This window comes from Antedon mediterranea, chromosome 4, assembly GCF_964355755.1.
Source record: "Antedon mediterranea chromosome 4, ecAntMedi1.1, whole genome shotgun sequence".
Taxonomy (NCBI): Eukaryota; Metazoa; Echinodermata; class Crinoidea; order Comatulida; family Antedonidae; genus Antedon; species Antedon mediterranea.
The window spans coordinates 3,330,842-3,345,717 of NC_092673.1; the positions used below are offsets into that span (position 1 = coordinate 3,330,842).

The 14,876-nt window shown below is 34.9% G+C and overlaps 3 protein-coding genes across 3 annotated transcripts in view; all 3 read right to left on the minus strand.

The window, feature by feature from the left end:
- LOC140046288 (transient receptor potential cation channel subfamily A member 1-like) overlaps positions 1-343 on the minus strand; it is a 29,367-nt gene extending 29,024 nt beyond the window's left edge. The window contains exon 1 of the mRNA XM_072090871.1: positions 96-343. Coding sequence (XP_071946972.1) covers positions 96-129 — 34 coding nt within the window. The 5' untranslated portion in view covers positions 130-343. The remainder of the gene's footprint in view (positions 1-95) is intronic.
- A 456-nt stretch (positions 344-799) lies between these two features.
- LOC140047893 (uncharacterized) lies at positions 800-12,609 on the minus strand. The gene is made up of 21 exons (XM_072092921.1): positions 12,510-12,609; positions 11,869-11,984; positions 11,345-11,562; positions 10,603-10,745; positions 9,794-9,937; positions 9,177-9,358; positions 8,480-8,657; positions 8,022-8,147; positions 7,279-7,410; positions 6,935-7,021; positions 6,303-6,482; positions 5,626-5,799; positions 5,279-5,329; positions 5,044-5,132; positions 4,699-4,777; positions 4,245-4,370; positions 3,546-3,730; positions 2,802-2,999; positions 2,587-2,656; positions 2,327-2,427; positions 800-1,911 (listed from the first exon to the last, which is right to left on the minus strand). The coding sequence occupies exons 2-21, from the start codon at positions 11,979-11,981 to the stop codon at positions 1,755-1,757; spliced, it is 2,733 nt and encodes a 910-aa protein (XP_071949022.1). The 5' UTR covers positions 11,982-11,984; positions 12,510-12,609; the 3' UTR covers positions 800-1,754.
- Positions 12,610-12,936: 327 nt separating this feature from the next.
- On the minus strand, positions 12,937-14,660 carry LOC140047894 (zinc finger CCHC domain-containing protein 24-like). The gene is made up of 4 exons (XM_072092922.1): positions 14,555-14,660; positions 14,122-14,313; positions 13,648-13,852; positions 12,937-13,400 (listed from the first exon to the last, which is right to left on the minus strand). The coding sequence occupies exons 1-4, from the start codon at positions 14,564-14,566 to the stop codon at positions 13,360-13,362; spliced, it is 450 nt and encodes a 149-aa protein (XP_071949023.1). The 5' UTR covers positions 14,567-14,660; the 3' UTR covers positions 12,937-13,359.
- Between the last annotated feature and the right edge of the window lie 216 nt (positions 14,661-14,876).

The following is a 14,876-nucleotide window of genomic DNA, read 5'->3' on the forward strand; positions in this document are numbered from 1 at the left end:
AAAAAAAAAAAAGTTGTTCATATTTGTTATCACGCTCCCACTAAACACTAGTAACATAATAAAGATGTCGCAAGCAACAAGCATGAGTTACTTACCTTCAATACAGAATAACTTGAGGCTAATAACCATGAATGGTACTCCCAGTACTTCTCTGGTCAGTGTGATTCAATAAAATCTAATTTGAGAGTTGTTCTTGCTTTTCCTAATTATATACTTCACTTCTTGCTCCAGAATTGGACATGAATAATGTCAATTTCCGCTTGCACGGTGAACCTATCCGCGATTATTTTGGGTCTACACTGTTTCTGCAATGTATTCCGTTGCCAAAATATTCCTTTCATCATTAGGCTACTAGTACGTAGTAGGCCTAGTCTAGAGTAGACCTACCGGCTAGCTGGGTGACTACTGTCTGTAAACACTACAGTACAGACAGTACTGTTTAGTTCTAGCCTAGGGCCAGGCCAGGCTGCAGTTACCCACTAGGCTAGGCCTATTTGAGTTTTTCTTGACTTTAAAAATGACTGTTTATAACCATAATTATGACGAATTAAACTAATGTTTTTCAACCTATTTAGGCTAGGAGCTAATTTTTATTTACAAACTCGCTTCGGAGGCCTATTTCAAACTTACCGCTCTCACTGTCGTCGTCTACTACTGACACTTGATATATATTCTTTGCTGACACCACGTGTGTGTGTGTGTGTGTGCGCGCGCAAGTGGCCCTAGAAGTGACCACCTAGCTTCATAAAAAAAGATCAGTAGAAGAAAATTTTAACAATTTTTACTTTTCTATTACAGTTCATTCATTTATTGTGCAACAATAGAAAATTCATCTATAATTTTTGGATTACTGTATCAAACCTATTGGACTTCCATGCTCATATTTCAAGTTTTTTACTATATAACTATAACTTTACTTATCTTTGGTGGTGCAGATATCTTCATGTACAGTATTCAATCCAACTAATATAACACATAGACAATCTTTTACATTTACAATAATATAAAAATACAAGCAGTACTTTCTAATATAAAATATTGAGTAGGCTTATATATATATACACAATATTTTGCCTTTATATAAAATGATAAATATATAAACTATATAGTCCAAATATTATTATTAATAAACTATCTGATGTTCATTTCAGTACCGTAAATAAATTACAATACCTCGTCATAAATAGTGATAATATTTACATTCAAAATAAGTATTTGTATTCCAGAAACTACAGTGAGTGGTAGTATCAGCAGTGTCTGATCATAGTCGTTTAATTCATAATTTCCTCCTCATTGTCTTAATTGAATAAAAGGCTTACTCATGATCATCTTTACTAACCTTGGCCTTGAGGGATGTTTGTCCAAAGCTACACTATCAAACAAGTTTTACAAAAAAAAGTGTGATGTGCCCAAATATGGAAGTGATATACCCAAATATGGTAGTGATATGACATCACCATGTCCATATATGGGCACATCACATTTTTTTGGTTCCATTAAGTTTGATAGTGTAGACAGAGCTTAAAGTAGAGTTGCCAAAATTAATGCCATCTGATAATTTATGCAACTATGAAAATTGCAGGCTCGTTCCTGACATACTTACATATTCCATAGTATTATTCACAATCAACTAAACTCAAACTATATTTGTGCTTAATAAAATCTAGAAATTATCAATATTTCACCTAATTTGTACATAAAATATCTCATAAAATTGACTTTAATTGCACAAGTTTCAAGGTTCTTAGATTCTTTTATATCTTGGGTAAAGTGTGAGACCGGAATGGAATGTTACTTCTTTTGCCATAATCTCTTCTAGGTCTGTAGTCGTCTATAAACATATCTGGACTATGTCGTCCAACAGGCTCTGCTGGGCCATGCTTCCTCAAATACTTTATCTCCTGTTTGTACCTAAAAATAGAAAATGAAAAAAAAAGAAATGGAATCAATGTACAGTATTGAATTTGCTCAAGCTGATGATATTTATCAAATTAATGATTAATAATAATACCTAGCTATTCTAACCAAGTCTTTTAGGTGCATTGGTGTCAGAATCAGAATAGCCACTAGTAAAGGTAGATTTGCAGTACACCATGGTGCAAACACCTTTCCGGCACGATTCCAGTCCACAACCGGCAAATCAAATGTCAATATTTCGTTTTCACATGGCTACATGCATATTGATTGGTGCATAGCAGCGTAGAGTGTCATGAAAACTTTGACGTTCTATTTGATTTGCTGGTGCCGGACTGAAACCGTTGTGATCTTTTACTAGTGTTTAACAATATTGAATTTTAATAAAATATAAAAAAACCCATTTGCTAACCTGGCAACCTCTGTATTAATGTAATCTTGGCATTCTGCCAGTTGCTCTTCTAACATTGCATTCTGGGATAGCAGTGTTGCTCTTTCAAGTTCAAGCTCCTCCTGCAATGAATTAATGTAATAAAAAAAATGTATATATGGACATGATGCTGTCATTTCACTACCATATTTGGGTATATCACTTCCATATTTGGGCACATCATATTTTTTTTTGTAAAACTTGTTTGATAGTGTAGACTTAGCTTAAAACCATGCCTTTACCTGTGTGTTCAATGTGAATTCTCTAAGCTGTTTTCTAAGATGGTCCCAACTTGTTTTTTCACCAGACAACCTTAAACACAACACAATATTACATAATGCTTAGAGTTCAACCATAAATGTCACTTTTAAATACTGAAAACTGCCTTTTTTGTGCTAAAAAACAACTTGAAATTGGTCATAAAATACATTAAAGTAAATAATGTTAATATACATACCCTTCAGCCATATGTCCTTTTTGAACCAGTTCTAATTTAATCTTCTGTTCATTCACAAGTTTCTGAAGTCTGGTGACCTCCTGTCGATTGGCAGAATCTACATCTTTTTCCGAGAGACTCAGATCCAGTTCTTCTGGTCCTGCATCGATTTGCTCATCTTCTGGCATCTCCAGACCTTGAATCTGCTCTTTTAGCCATCTAAGAAAAAGAAATCAACAGTATTTACTATACAACACTATCTTGATGGAAATTGGTGGGTTGATTCCCTTGCAGCTATCAGAACAGTGGCGTAACGGCTATGAGGTTCACTGGCTAAATCCAGGGGCCTCTGAGCAGTCCATGTGCAACTCCCCAGCGTTGGAAGGCCCTTAAGAGTGCTAAACCAGGGGCCTTTGCCCTGTGCATTACGCCACTACATCAGAGTCAAAATGTGCAGAAACATATAGTATATACAATTGAAAGGAGAACTGATGAAAACAAGGGTGCACTAAAAACTGGTCTTGATTTAAAAAAGACAATGTTGCTTCATTGCTCCAGCTGAAACCAGTGGCATAACGCAAGGGAAAAAGGCCCCTGGTTTAGCACTCATAAGGGGCCCTCCAACACTGGGTAATTGCATTGGGCTGCTCATGCTCTGGGGCCCCATTAGCTCTGGGGCTTCTGGGTTCAACCAGTGAATGTAATAGCTGTTACGCCACTGACTGAAACCAAATAATGAAAACAAATAAATGGTATACACTATACCTATAAGCAACAAGAAGCTCCTCATGTTTCTTAGCAATTCTTAGTGATTGGTTCCGGTACGTACGTGCTGCGTTACTCAACTGTTCCTCGCGTTTCTTAAACGCATCTTTCAGATCCTTGGACATAGTGTGCACATAGTTTTGAAGATTTCTAACTGAAGACTTTGAATCACTGTCCACAAAGTCCTTGAGAGATACAAAACAAAATAAAGAGATTATACTTAGGAGAGATTAGATTATATAATAAAATAATAATGAAATATAACCAGTGGCGTAACACACAGGGCAAAGGCCCCTGGTTTACACTCATAAGGTGCCCTCCAACACTGGGTAGTTTGGACTGCTCATGCCCTGGGGCTCCTTGAGCTTATGGGCTCCTGGGTTTAGCCAGTGAGCGCTCATAGCCGCTACGCCACTGAATAACAAACATTTACTGTATAAGATGCACAATAGGTGTAGAAGGACTCATTGGACGAAAATTGGCTTCAAAATATAAGGATTATATAAATAGGAATAACAATTAGAGTAGAACTCATTATTTATTATTCAGGAAACTTCACGTTGTCAAATCTTAAAGGAATTCGACTCTCTGTCTGCACTATGAAACTTGATGATGTCATATCACTACCATATTTGGGCAAAACACACTTTTTTGAGGTTTAGATAAAAAATATAAAAAAACAAATTTGGTTTCACTTACAGCTATATCCTCAACATATTTCAGAAGACGTGCTCTGTATTCACCATTTAACTCTCTCACTTGCAGCTGTAACTTACTTGTTGCCATCTCCAACTCCTTGCATTTGTTGCCTGAAACCAGTAACTCCTAACAAATGAAATGTAACACATTTAAGCTCTGTCTACACAATCAAACTTGATGTGACAAAAAATGTGATGTGTTCATATATGGACATGATGATATCATATCACTACCATATTTGGGCATATCACTACCATATTTGGGCATATCACTAACACATTTGGGCACATCACACATTTTTGTCCAACTAGTGTGATAGTGTAGAAAGAGCTGTACAAGTTAAATAATTAAATTATATTGCATTTTTAGTACGGTACACCAACCACTGCTTCATATAAAGAAGTTCATAAGATACTTTAAAAATGATTGAAAATTAAATGTTTTTTATGCCTACCGTTGTTTTTTCTGAAAGTTTCCGTTGCAATTCACGAGAATGCTTTCTTGATGATTGTATCTCTTTTGCTAAAGACATCCTGAATAAGATTTATATGATGAAACAATTTAAGACAATTAAATCATTTTTGTAACTACTATGCATTTTGGGTAAAGTAAAAGATCATAGAGTCCTGCTTTCTGGAAGGTCCGATTTTCAATATGCATTTCAAATAAAGTAATATGAAAGAATATGAAATGTTGTTTAATCTTTAGTGTGATAACCAAAATAACAGCAATGGTAGGGACATACTGCTTATTCAGAAATTCTACTTATTTTGTTGACATGCAGAATTTTTGTATTTACATTTTGTTTTCTAGTTGATCTTGTTGCGTATCATACTCGTTTCTCAGCTTTTCAATTTCTTGTCGGAATTGCTTGTGATTTCCAAACAACTACAAAGAAAATAATTAAAATAGATAATGTTTATACTATGAGGTGTGAATGATATATTAAGGAACAGAATCTCTTAATTTAAACTCATCATTTTTGTTGAATTTTGTTGATAAACACAAAATGATAAAAATGTTAAACTACTTACATTTCTTTCCATTTCTATTCTCTCCTTTTGTGAGGCAAGTAGTTGTGTTGTCTGAAACGATACAGTCATGTATGTTAAGAGTATTTTTCACGTGTTAAGTTCTGTCTACACTATTAAACTTTTTGTGACCAAAAATGAGGACATGATGATATCATATCACTACCATTTTTAAGCATCACTACCATAATTTGGTAACATCACACATTTTTTTTTGTAAAACTAGTTTGATAGTGTAAACAGAGCCTATAAGAATTTCTTGAAATCAAATGGAAAATCTCTAAGTTGCTATTAAAAAAACAGCTTTAAAAAAATAAACTACAAGTTTCAAATGAGTAATCAATACCTACCCTCTGTTTGTTTGAGTTTAATCCAGTGACTATACCACGAATCCTTTCAAGATCACTTCCTCTATTACCGTCTAAGCTGTCAGCTTTCACTAAGTTGTCTGTCTGTTTCAATAGTGTAGCTCGCGCATTCACAAGATTCAGCAATTCAAGGCCTAACTCCTCATTACGAGCGACCTGTACAAACGATAATGCTAATTCTTAAGTGTACACAATGGTAAGCGTTCAAATATCCTGAAAACAGTAGCTGTATTCACCAATCCACTTGTTTTAAAGCAAGATTTTCCCTTAAATACTTTTTTTAACTCAGTTTTTCACTTAAATTCGTAAATATTTTGGTGTTCACGTACAGTAAACAGTAAATTTTCCTTAGTGTTTTCCTTAGCCTAAGTGTGAATGTTGAATAAGACCACAGGTAGATTAGCAACACTAGGGGTTTGCAAAGATTTTTGTGATAGTATGCCTATTATGTCTAAAGTGCTGGTGCATAGGGATGCAGTACTGCAGTTGCCTATTATGTCTAAAGTGCTGGTGCATAGGGATGCAGTACTGCAGTTGCCTATTATGTCTAAAGTGCTGGTGCATAGGGATGCAGTACTGCAGTTGCCTATTATGTCCAAAGTGCTGGTGCATAGGGATGCAGTACTACAGTACAAGTATTGTATAGAAAATCAGCCTACCTCCTTGTCATGTTCTTTCATCAGCGTAACATGGTCAGCCTTGAGGGCGACATATCGATCAGCTAGCTCCTTACGCTGTATCTCCATCTCATTCAACTGTGACCTGTAATAATCCTGTTCTTTGTTGGACTTGTCAAACTGCCATTTCATAGTCACCAACTCATGCTCAAGAGCTAGTACCTTGGGGAATAAATATGAAATGAATAAATTAGTGTAGTACGTTATAACACCTAATCAATGACATGGTTACCATAGTACAGATTGCTTTACTGATCGAAAAGCAATTCACATATCAATAGGATATTAACAATAGAACCTAACAAAGTGTCCCTGGGATAGGGGTGTTCCCGAATAAGTATAAGTCGTTATCTCTGAACCGTCCTATAGCCACCACCAGGTAGGCTTACTTCATTAAGGCTTCTATGAATGGATGTACTTGTTGGGGTCAGGGACGCTAGTAGACCATACCCAGTACCGTTTTGATTACGATCAATCGGGAAATTACCTCACGTCGTACACCATATTTTCATTCATTTTTTTTACAGGAAAGTATCCCCTTAATAGGGGTGTCCCAAAGTAGAGGCTCTACTGAATATTCATTATGTTTAAATTATATTTTTCTAATTTAATACCTTATTTGTCAGTTCATATTTGTCTTGTTCAACTCTTTCTTTCATTCTACTATTTTCCACTCTATACTCAACCAGCATTTTCGAAGCCTGTGTACACAAAAATACAAATAAAAGTAAATACACTTTAAAGCTCTGTCTACACTATTAAACAAGTTTAACAAAAAAAAGTGTGATTTGCTCAAATATGGTAGTGATATCCTCAAATATTGTAGTGATATGACATCATCATGTCCATATATGGGACATCACATTTTTTTGCCACATATTTGATAGTGTAGACAGTGCTTTGTGTGTTGCCAGTAAATCCATTAAAATATATTTTTTTTAAATAAATGTACACTGACCTTTAACCTATCTTCATCAGAGTTAATAAGTTTACTTGTTAGATCAGATTTAGCCGATGCCAAATCATGCAGCCTGCCCTCTATCTGCTTTAGCTTCACTTTCAGTTTTTCATTTTCTGATTTAAGATCAAGCTGACAAAACAAAAATTATTTTCACTTGGAATATTATATTACACATAAGTTAAAAACATTTTCCAGAAAACAATTGAAAGGCTGGGAGTATTTTCAAATTTCCTGATCTCTGATTGGTTATGCAGTGTTCGTATTGTAAAAAGTACATGGAAATATAAATATGTATGCATATAAAAATGCTTTTGATTTGCTTAAATGAATTTGCTTAGTGGAAAATGGGGGATCCCCAACATTACAATCATTCCTCCATGGTACAGTTAGTGGTTAAAACAGTGGAACCGTAATCGGCAAGGGCTTCAGCCTTACTCGCTCCATGGTTCTGGTGGTAGAATGAGTCTTTTCGGATAAGGCCTATAAACTGTAGGTCCAGTGTACACATCTGGCTGATGTGCACTTTAAAGATTAAGAACCTAGTACATCTTTCAAGACGAGTAGGGCGGTTACCCTGGTGTACTAGTATACACACAGCCACTGTCACACACAGCCACTGTCACACACAGACACTTAATTCATCAAGAGGCCCAACCCTCTATGAAAAAGGTGAAATAAAAAAAATAACATGTACATACTTGACTTTATCAAACGTTTATTAATTTGAAAGAAATATTTACATTATCAGTAGTGAGACTTCTGTGCTTCATCAGCAGCTCATCACTAGTCAATGAGGAAGCGGTAGCCATAGCAACACCTTTTGTTGTTCCATTCAAGATCTTGGTACGGTATTGTGTCAGTAAATCCTACAATGCATAATATCATAAATATATAATAATCATCATGAAAAACAAATCAAAGATACTGAACATGATTGAAGAACATAAGAGAAAAGCGGAGCCGGAGAAAAAAAGAGAGAGTAACACAAGATATAAGAAGTATCTAAACAAGTGGAAGAAGAAAATGAAAGTAGTAAAGGATGATGGAGAAAAAAAGAAAAACGAAGATAAAACAAGAAATGAGGATGAAATATGGAGATAAAGTAGGAAAGGAAAAAACAATTAAAAAGCAATTGTAATAATTGGTAACAGAAGCGCAAACAAATATTTGAAGAAACTAAAATGATAATAAATCTCACCAATGCTTGTCTGGTGTTTATGATTGGGAAGTTCCTGACTCGTGAGAACTTGGCAGCCATTTTGAGTACTTCTGTCAGAGTTGTTTGTGGTTGAGAGCACGATTTTAAATTAACCATCACCTTAGTCAGACAATTCCCTCCTAAGATGTCTTCCATCAATGAGGTCACAATTGAATCACTGTAACAAACAAACATAAATATACAACCCATTATTTTTTAAATATTTTTTTTATGTCCAATAGTAAATTAACCACTGTCCTATTAGATAGGTGGTAATCCCCCTGACACAGGGGCTATTTTGTGAACCAGTTCACCAGTTCACCCCCTACTCGTCTCGAATGATGAACTCGGTTCTTTGAAGTACACATGGACAAACTGTTTACACTGGACCTAGGGTTTATTGTCCTTATACGAGACGACTTGTTCCACCACCAAAACTAGGAGCGAGTCGGTCTCGAACCTTCGACGATAATGTTGGCTCTCTAGGTAAAGTAAGCGGCGCCCTTGCCTTAACCACTCGACCATACGACTCGCTTTGTTTACAATGGTTTTGACTGTATACAACAGATCTTGTACAAATTATCAATAAAAATTAATAAAAGCTTTATTGCTTTCGTGAAATCCTACTTGCAATTTAGCAATGCTTTCTGAAATTCCAACAATTAATAAATATAAACAATATAATATAATTTTTTACCTGTAGGTAATAATCCTGTTTGCCGTTTGTTGTTCTGCAAGTGACGTGACCAGATTAGCTAGGGCGTAGATTGATTTGTTGGTATTAGTGCCCTCTCTAATCTTCACCTGCTGTGAATCCTGGGATAGCTTGTCAGCTGAAGGTAAATCTACAAATGTGAAAGATGATTGGCAATCTCCAATCTGAAAAGAAATTTAAACTTTTTAATACGGAGCTTTCAATTTGCGCCAACTTAAAGATATATTGTCCCCCTAAAAATTTTTTTTTAAATATGCCATTTTAATGTCACATAATAGTTATTCACGTTGACCCACCAGGATCGAAAAAAAAACAAATTATTTTCCTGAAAAAAAATGTAATTTAAAGCTAAAAATACCTAAATTGCCTGTCAGGAGAAGTGAATAACTTGATTAAAACTGCAAAATGGCCCATTTAAAGTCTGATTTTATTAATCTTCATTTTTCATGTTTTTGGGGGACAATACATTTTTAAATAAAAAATGTATGTCAGCTATAAGAATTCCCAGCCTATATTTAAATAGCAAAAGCAATCATAATCATGATTTAATTAGTAAGTTTGTAACAGCATTTTAAATAATTTCGTAAATATTTACTAACCCCAGAAATATGTAATTTTGTGATGATTGTCGCTTTACGATGCGTTTGCCCAAAATCTGTCTCTGCCCTGATTCGTCGTTCAGAGGCTTTCTTTAGAACGCTCTCTGCTTCTTTTGATGACTGAAGTGGAACTGAATTGAGACCCTAAAAATAGAAACAGCTAGGACTTTTAATGTTTTAAATTCATTTTTATTCATTTGACCAGCATAAAATCAATACAATATTTTTTTAAAATTAGTCACCTATCCCTCATATAATTTTTTTTAAATTTTCTAAATATATGTTTTCTTTTAAATATTCAGATACAATTAAATGCATTCCTTGAAGGTTTATTGTCTTTGATAGTCATTTCCACTTTTATATAATTACATTTAAATTTAAATAAACTAATTTTACACTGCGTTTATAATCACTTAATTTATAAAGGGCAAAAACTTGAGTATCAAAATATTTTTGTATATTTTTTCATCACACACACGTAATGTGCGATGTCGTTTTAGAAATTCCTTTGTGCCAAACTCATTCATATTTTTAACACTGGTGTCTCTAGAATGTAATTTACGTACGTTTTAAACCTTTTTAATTGACTGTTTTATACTTTTACATTTGTTTTCATTCGTTCTTCCGTTTTATATATGTATCTTTTAATCGGATTTGCTGACAACCGACATTTCTTTGTTTTTTACGATGACAAATAAAGTTTCTTACGTCTGCTTACATCATATTTGTAACTTTTTTTCATAGATTACATCATGTTAAGAGTGACAATAAAGTATTTACACAGATGCTGCGGTTTGTTTTTTACTTACAGACACATGATAGCCATATTCTGGTGTGTACTTAATGCTGACATCAATCAATTGGTGTGATTGTTGGCTATGATGTAACAGATCATTCACGTTCTCATTAACCACTTCAAACATCTCAATATTCAAACGCATTTGAGAATAATCTAAAAAAATGAAAATGTTTAAATTAAATGTTTTTTGACAATGTTATACTTGTTGCATATTGTAAAATGCTGCAGAATATAAACTTCCTACAAAAAATATAATATATTATTACAATACGAAAATAAATATCTGTTTATATTACTTATTGTGTATATTACATATTGTGTATACTGTTTACGGAAACCATTTTGTTTTTGATGATGGTTGAAATTATAATAATGAATAATATTATTATAATAATGGATGATGCAGATGAGAGATTATGCCATGACAATGGTTATAAAAAAGAGGATAATGAAGTAGATGATGAAGACAATAAAAATTATGATAAGAATAAATAACATATGAACATTTTTTCTAATCACAATTTACAACTCCATTCCAAAACATTTGTAATAAGACTTTGTTTATGTAGAGCATCTTGTGTACATGTTTGTCTTGTCAATGGGATTGCCACCTTTAGGAAGGTTAGTGAATGAATTCGCTTGTGGTTATCCTTGGCAATTTGCCTAAATATATACATTAAATTAAAATAATATAGGCTGTAAATTAGATGATGAGATGTGAATTGACAGATGATTTAAAAAAACTATCTTACCAATCCGAGAAGTCTCAAACACTTCCTCAATGAGGAGCTGAACGAGGCCAGGTGCTTGTCGGTCTTCACCGTATATTGTGTAGGTTTTACCAGATCTCCCTTCTCCAAAGCACATGACAGCGCAGTTAAAACCAGCCATAAACAGCTCCATCATTGGTTTGATAGATCCACTAAACACTGCATGATTACTGATCTCTGGGTCATATGCAGCGTTAAACCTAAATTGTAAACAAATTGGTATCAAATAAATTAAGCACTTTTTTAGTCATGTTTAAAAACTAAAATATTATCAAATTTGCCACAATGTTTAGAAAGATTTTTACTCCCTTTTTTTTGGCTTAGTTAGTTGCTAAGACTGTAGGTATTTGCAGAGAGCTGTGATACTTATGTTTTGCAGAGCGACCCTGGTGTAACTACTTCTTGGCCAATTGGTTAGAAGTCGCAATAGAGGGCCTAGGCCTAGACTGTCCTATTTTTTTTAAATCTTGGAGTGGAGTAGGATTCATTCACAATCACATGTTTACCTGTGGCTAAAATTGTTGGTGTCAGAAAATGTGAATCCATCTCGCCTTTGAAGATTATCAACTCCTTCTCCTCTTAATTTTGGTCGTATTCTAGCAATTACTTCAACATCCATTTTCTGTAATCAAATACAAAAATTATTCCAGCACCCGGACCTAGGCCTAGGCCTAGTCAAATCTACTTCTACTACCAGGCCTAGGCCTCCTAGGCCTATATGTATAGGCCTATATAGGCCTAGCTCGAACTATACTACTAGGCCTCTACTACTAGGAGGCCGCCACCTGCAAGCAGGCTAGACTAGCTAGGCTAGGGTAGGGAGGGTCCCGGAGGCCTCCTACTTATTACTAGGCCTAGGCCTAGCTAGGCCTGGCCCTAGTAGGTAGCCTTTTTATTGTAAAATATAAGAAAAGGCCTAGCCTAGCTCTATATAGGCCTGGGACCTAGCCTAGCCTAGAGGGCCTAGCCTATAGGCTAGTAGGATAGCTAGCAGGCCTAGCTAGGCTAGGCCTAGGCCCTAGGCTAGGCCTAGCTAGGCCTACTAGCTACTAGCCTAGGAGTAGGCTATAAAATAATCGGCCTCAGCTAGCCTATAATATTAATGTCACTCTGAGCAACTAAATACACAAAATAAATAAAAACCTACAATTGAAAGAGATATCCGGGCATATCAAACAGATTAAGCTAGGCCTACTGTAGTCTGTAATCTAATTAAAAACAGCAGAGGAGCATCTGGTTGTCAACGTCGGAGAGAGAGGAGGATCGGATCGGATTATTGATGATGGAGCTGAGAAAATTAAAGCAAACTATAGAGGGCTTGTCATTCAGTTTTCTATCTATCTGTCTGTCTTTTTGTGAAAGTTCGAACTCACACTCACCTCAAATCATTATTCGTCAACAATTTCAAGAACACAATAAGTTGATCCCTACAGAATATGATTGCTAATACCTATGCCTACCGTAAGACCAACAAAGCCATGTTTACATTTGATCAAGCACTGAAATCAACGCTGGTAATTTATTATCACAACTTTTACTTGTTGTAGGTCAATGTAACATTTTTTTAAAGTGACATTAACATTAACAAAAAATACTTTAAAATACAACACTCTTTTATTTACAAAATTCATACTGTAGCCTTAGGCCTACATTAATATCATTTATACTGATGAAGGGCTAGTGTTGCCCAAAAGCTCTGCTAACTTTTCTCTGGTTATTTTACTTTATCGTTTTGATACATCCTGCATACATTTTGTATACGTTTAAAATCGGAAATACTAAGGCCTACCAAAAATGTTTAAAACGTGTACATATATAGTTATTATATAACGTAAGAAATTCTACAGAATTTTACAAAAGGAATACAACGGTCTAAATTAGATCAATCTTATCTTATTGTAATAAAATTTCAGTGTCAATCTGAGATTTGTAAATTCAACAGAAATGAGAACTTGAAGTGAATAGGCGCGTGATTGCGTTCCCCTCAACTCTCCCTTTTAAGGAATATGCGCCGGATATCTTCGAGTGCCGACCGTGACTGAAATAAAAAAGAAGTAGGCATTATTATTGTAAAAAATGAAGTTCTGACAACGCTTCGGGAAATATATATTCCCTCGAACTTAATATCATTCCCTCGGAGATGTCGACGTTCATTCATCGTCACCGTATCATGAAACACAAAATATTTTCTTTCTTTTAATTATATTCATATATGTCTTGTCTTGTCTAATGATTGTATCATTATTCTTTGTTTTTATAGGCAAGAGCCTGTAGATACAACTTACCTGGATGACAGGAGGGGTGGCTACATTTGTAGCATTTTTGAATAGTCTTTTTTGAATTGTTGGCCCATTCGTTACCACATTTTGGACATTTATATGCTTTTTTTTTCAGATTCACACAGTTACCACCAATTTCCTTACATTTACCACAACGAACCTGGTCATGTGCCTTTGAATTTGCTTTTTTCGTTCCCCGTTTCAGTTTCCACTAGAAAACAAAACAGAAACAGTGTAACAAAATGCGATATTAATCGATTCTAGGGTTGTATTTGATACCGAACAACGTTATAATGACTATAAAGATAAGATGATTAGTGTTGATAGTGATGATGTATATTGAATCACCAAACAATGAATGATGAAAATAATGAGCAGAACAAAAATGTTCAAAGGGAGCCGCTTTGAATGAGATTCTACGATGTGCAAAGTAGTAGGCTACGACCTGTGTAAATGTAATTTTCGGTTTCACTTACTTACCTGGTGTATAGGGTAGACTTCGGCTTCACATCCCTGACAAGTTTGATGCGTATTAGCCCACGAGTGCCCACTAATCCATTCGTTACCACACTCGCAATGAAATTTACCCATCGCACGATGAGAACCCTGGTAGGGCGTAGTAGGCCCAGGGAGTTGTAACAACTCCCTGCTGGTAGACCTATCTTCCCCATCCTGTGAACACAAAAACCGCAAATGTATGTTCAGTTGATGCCTTTAACCTCAATGTTCTGAGTTACTTAGCAAATTCCAAACAGCAGTAATTATTTGAAGGTTTGCATGGCGAAATCAAATGTTGATATAAAGTTTGCGGTACACCACGCGTAGGCCTATATGTAGTTCTTCTTTTCAGAATATACGCGTGGTGGACCGCAAACTTTATATCAGCAGTTACTAAGTAAATGAAATAACTAACCTTACGGACCATGTTACCTAGGCCTATAGTTTGTTCTGCTCTTCAAATCCGAGTTAACAATTCTAATGTCGTCAATCTTCTCTGGCATAATAGTATCGGAGTTGTTATTACTAATAACAACTCCCTGGTATAATAGTCTATTTTTATATTGATGATTTTCCTATAACAGTATTAATAGTAAGGGTTGTGCTTTGAAAATAATTGTATTCAATTTAAACTTAATCATGCGGTAAACCAACGAGACGTTTTAATAGAACAACTCCAGGCATACATAATAATATATATAAACAACGGTATCAACATTGCTTATTGGTCTATAAGA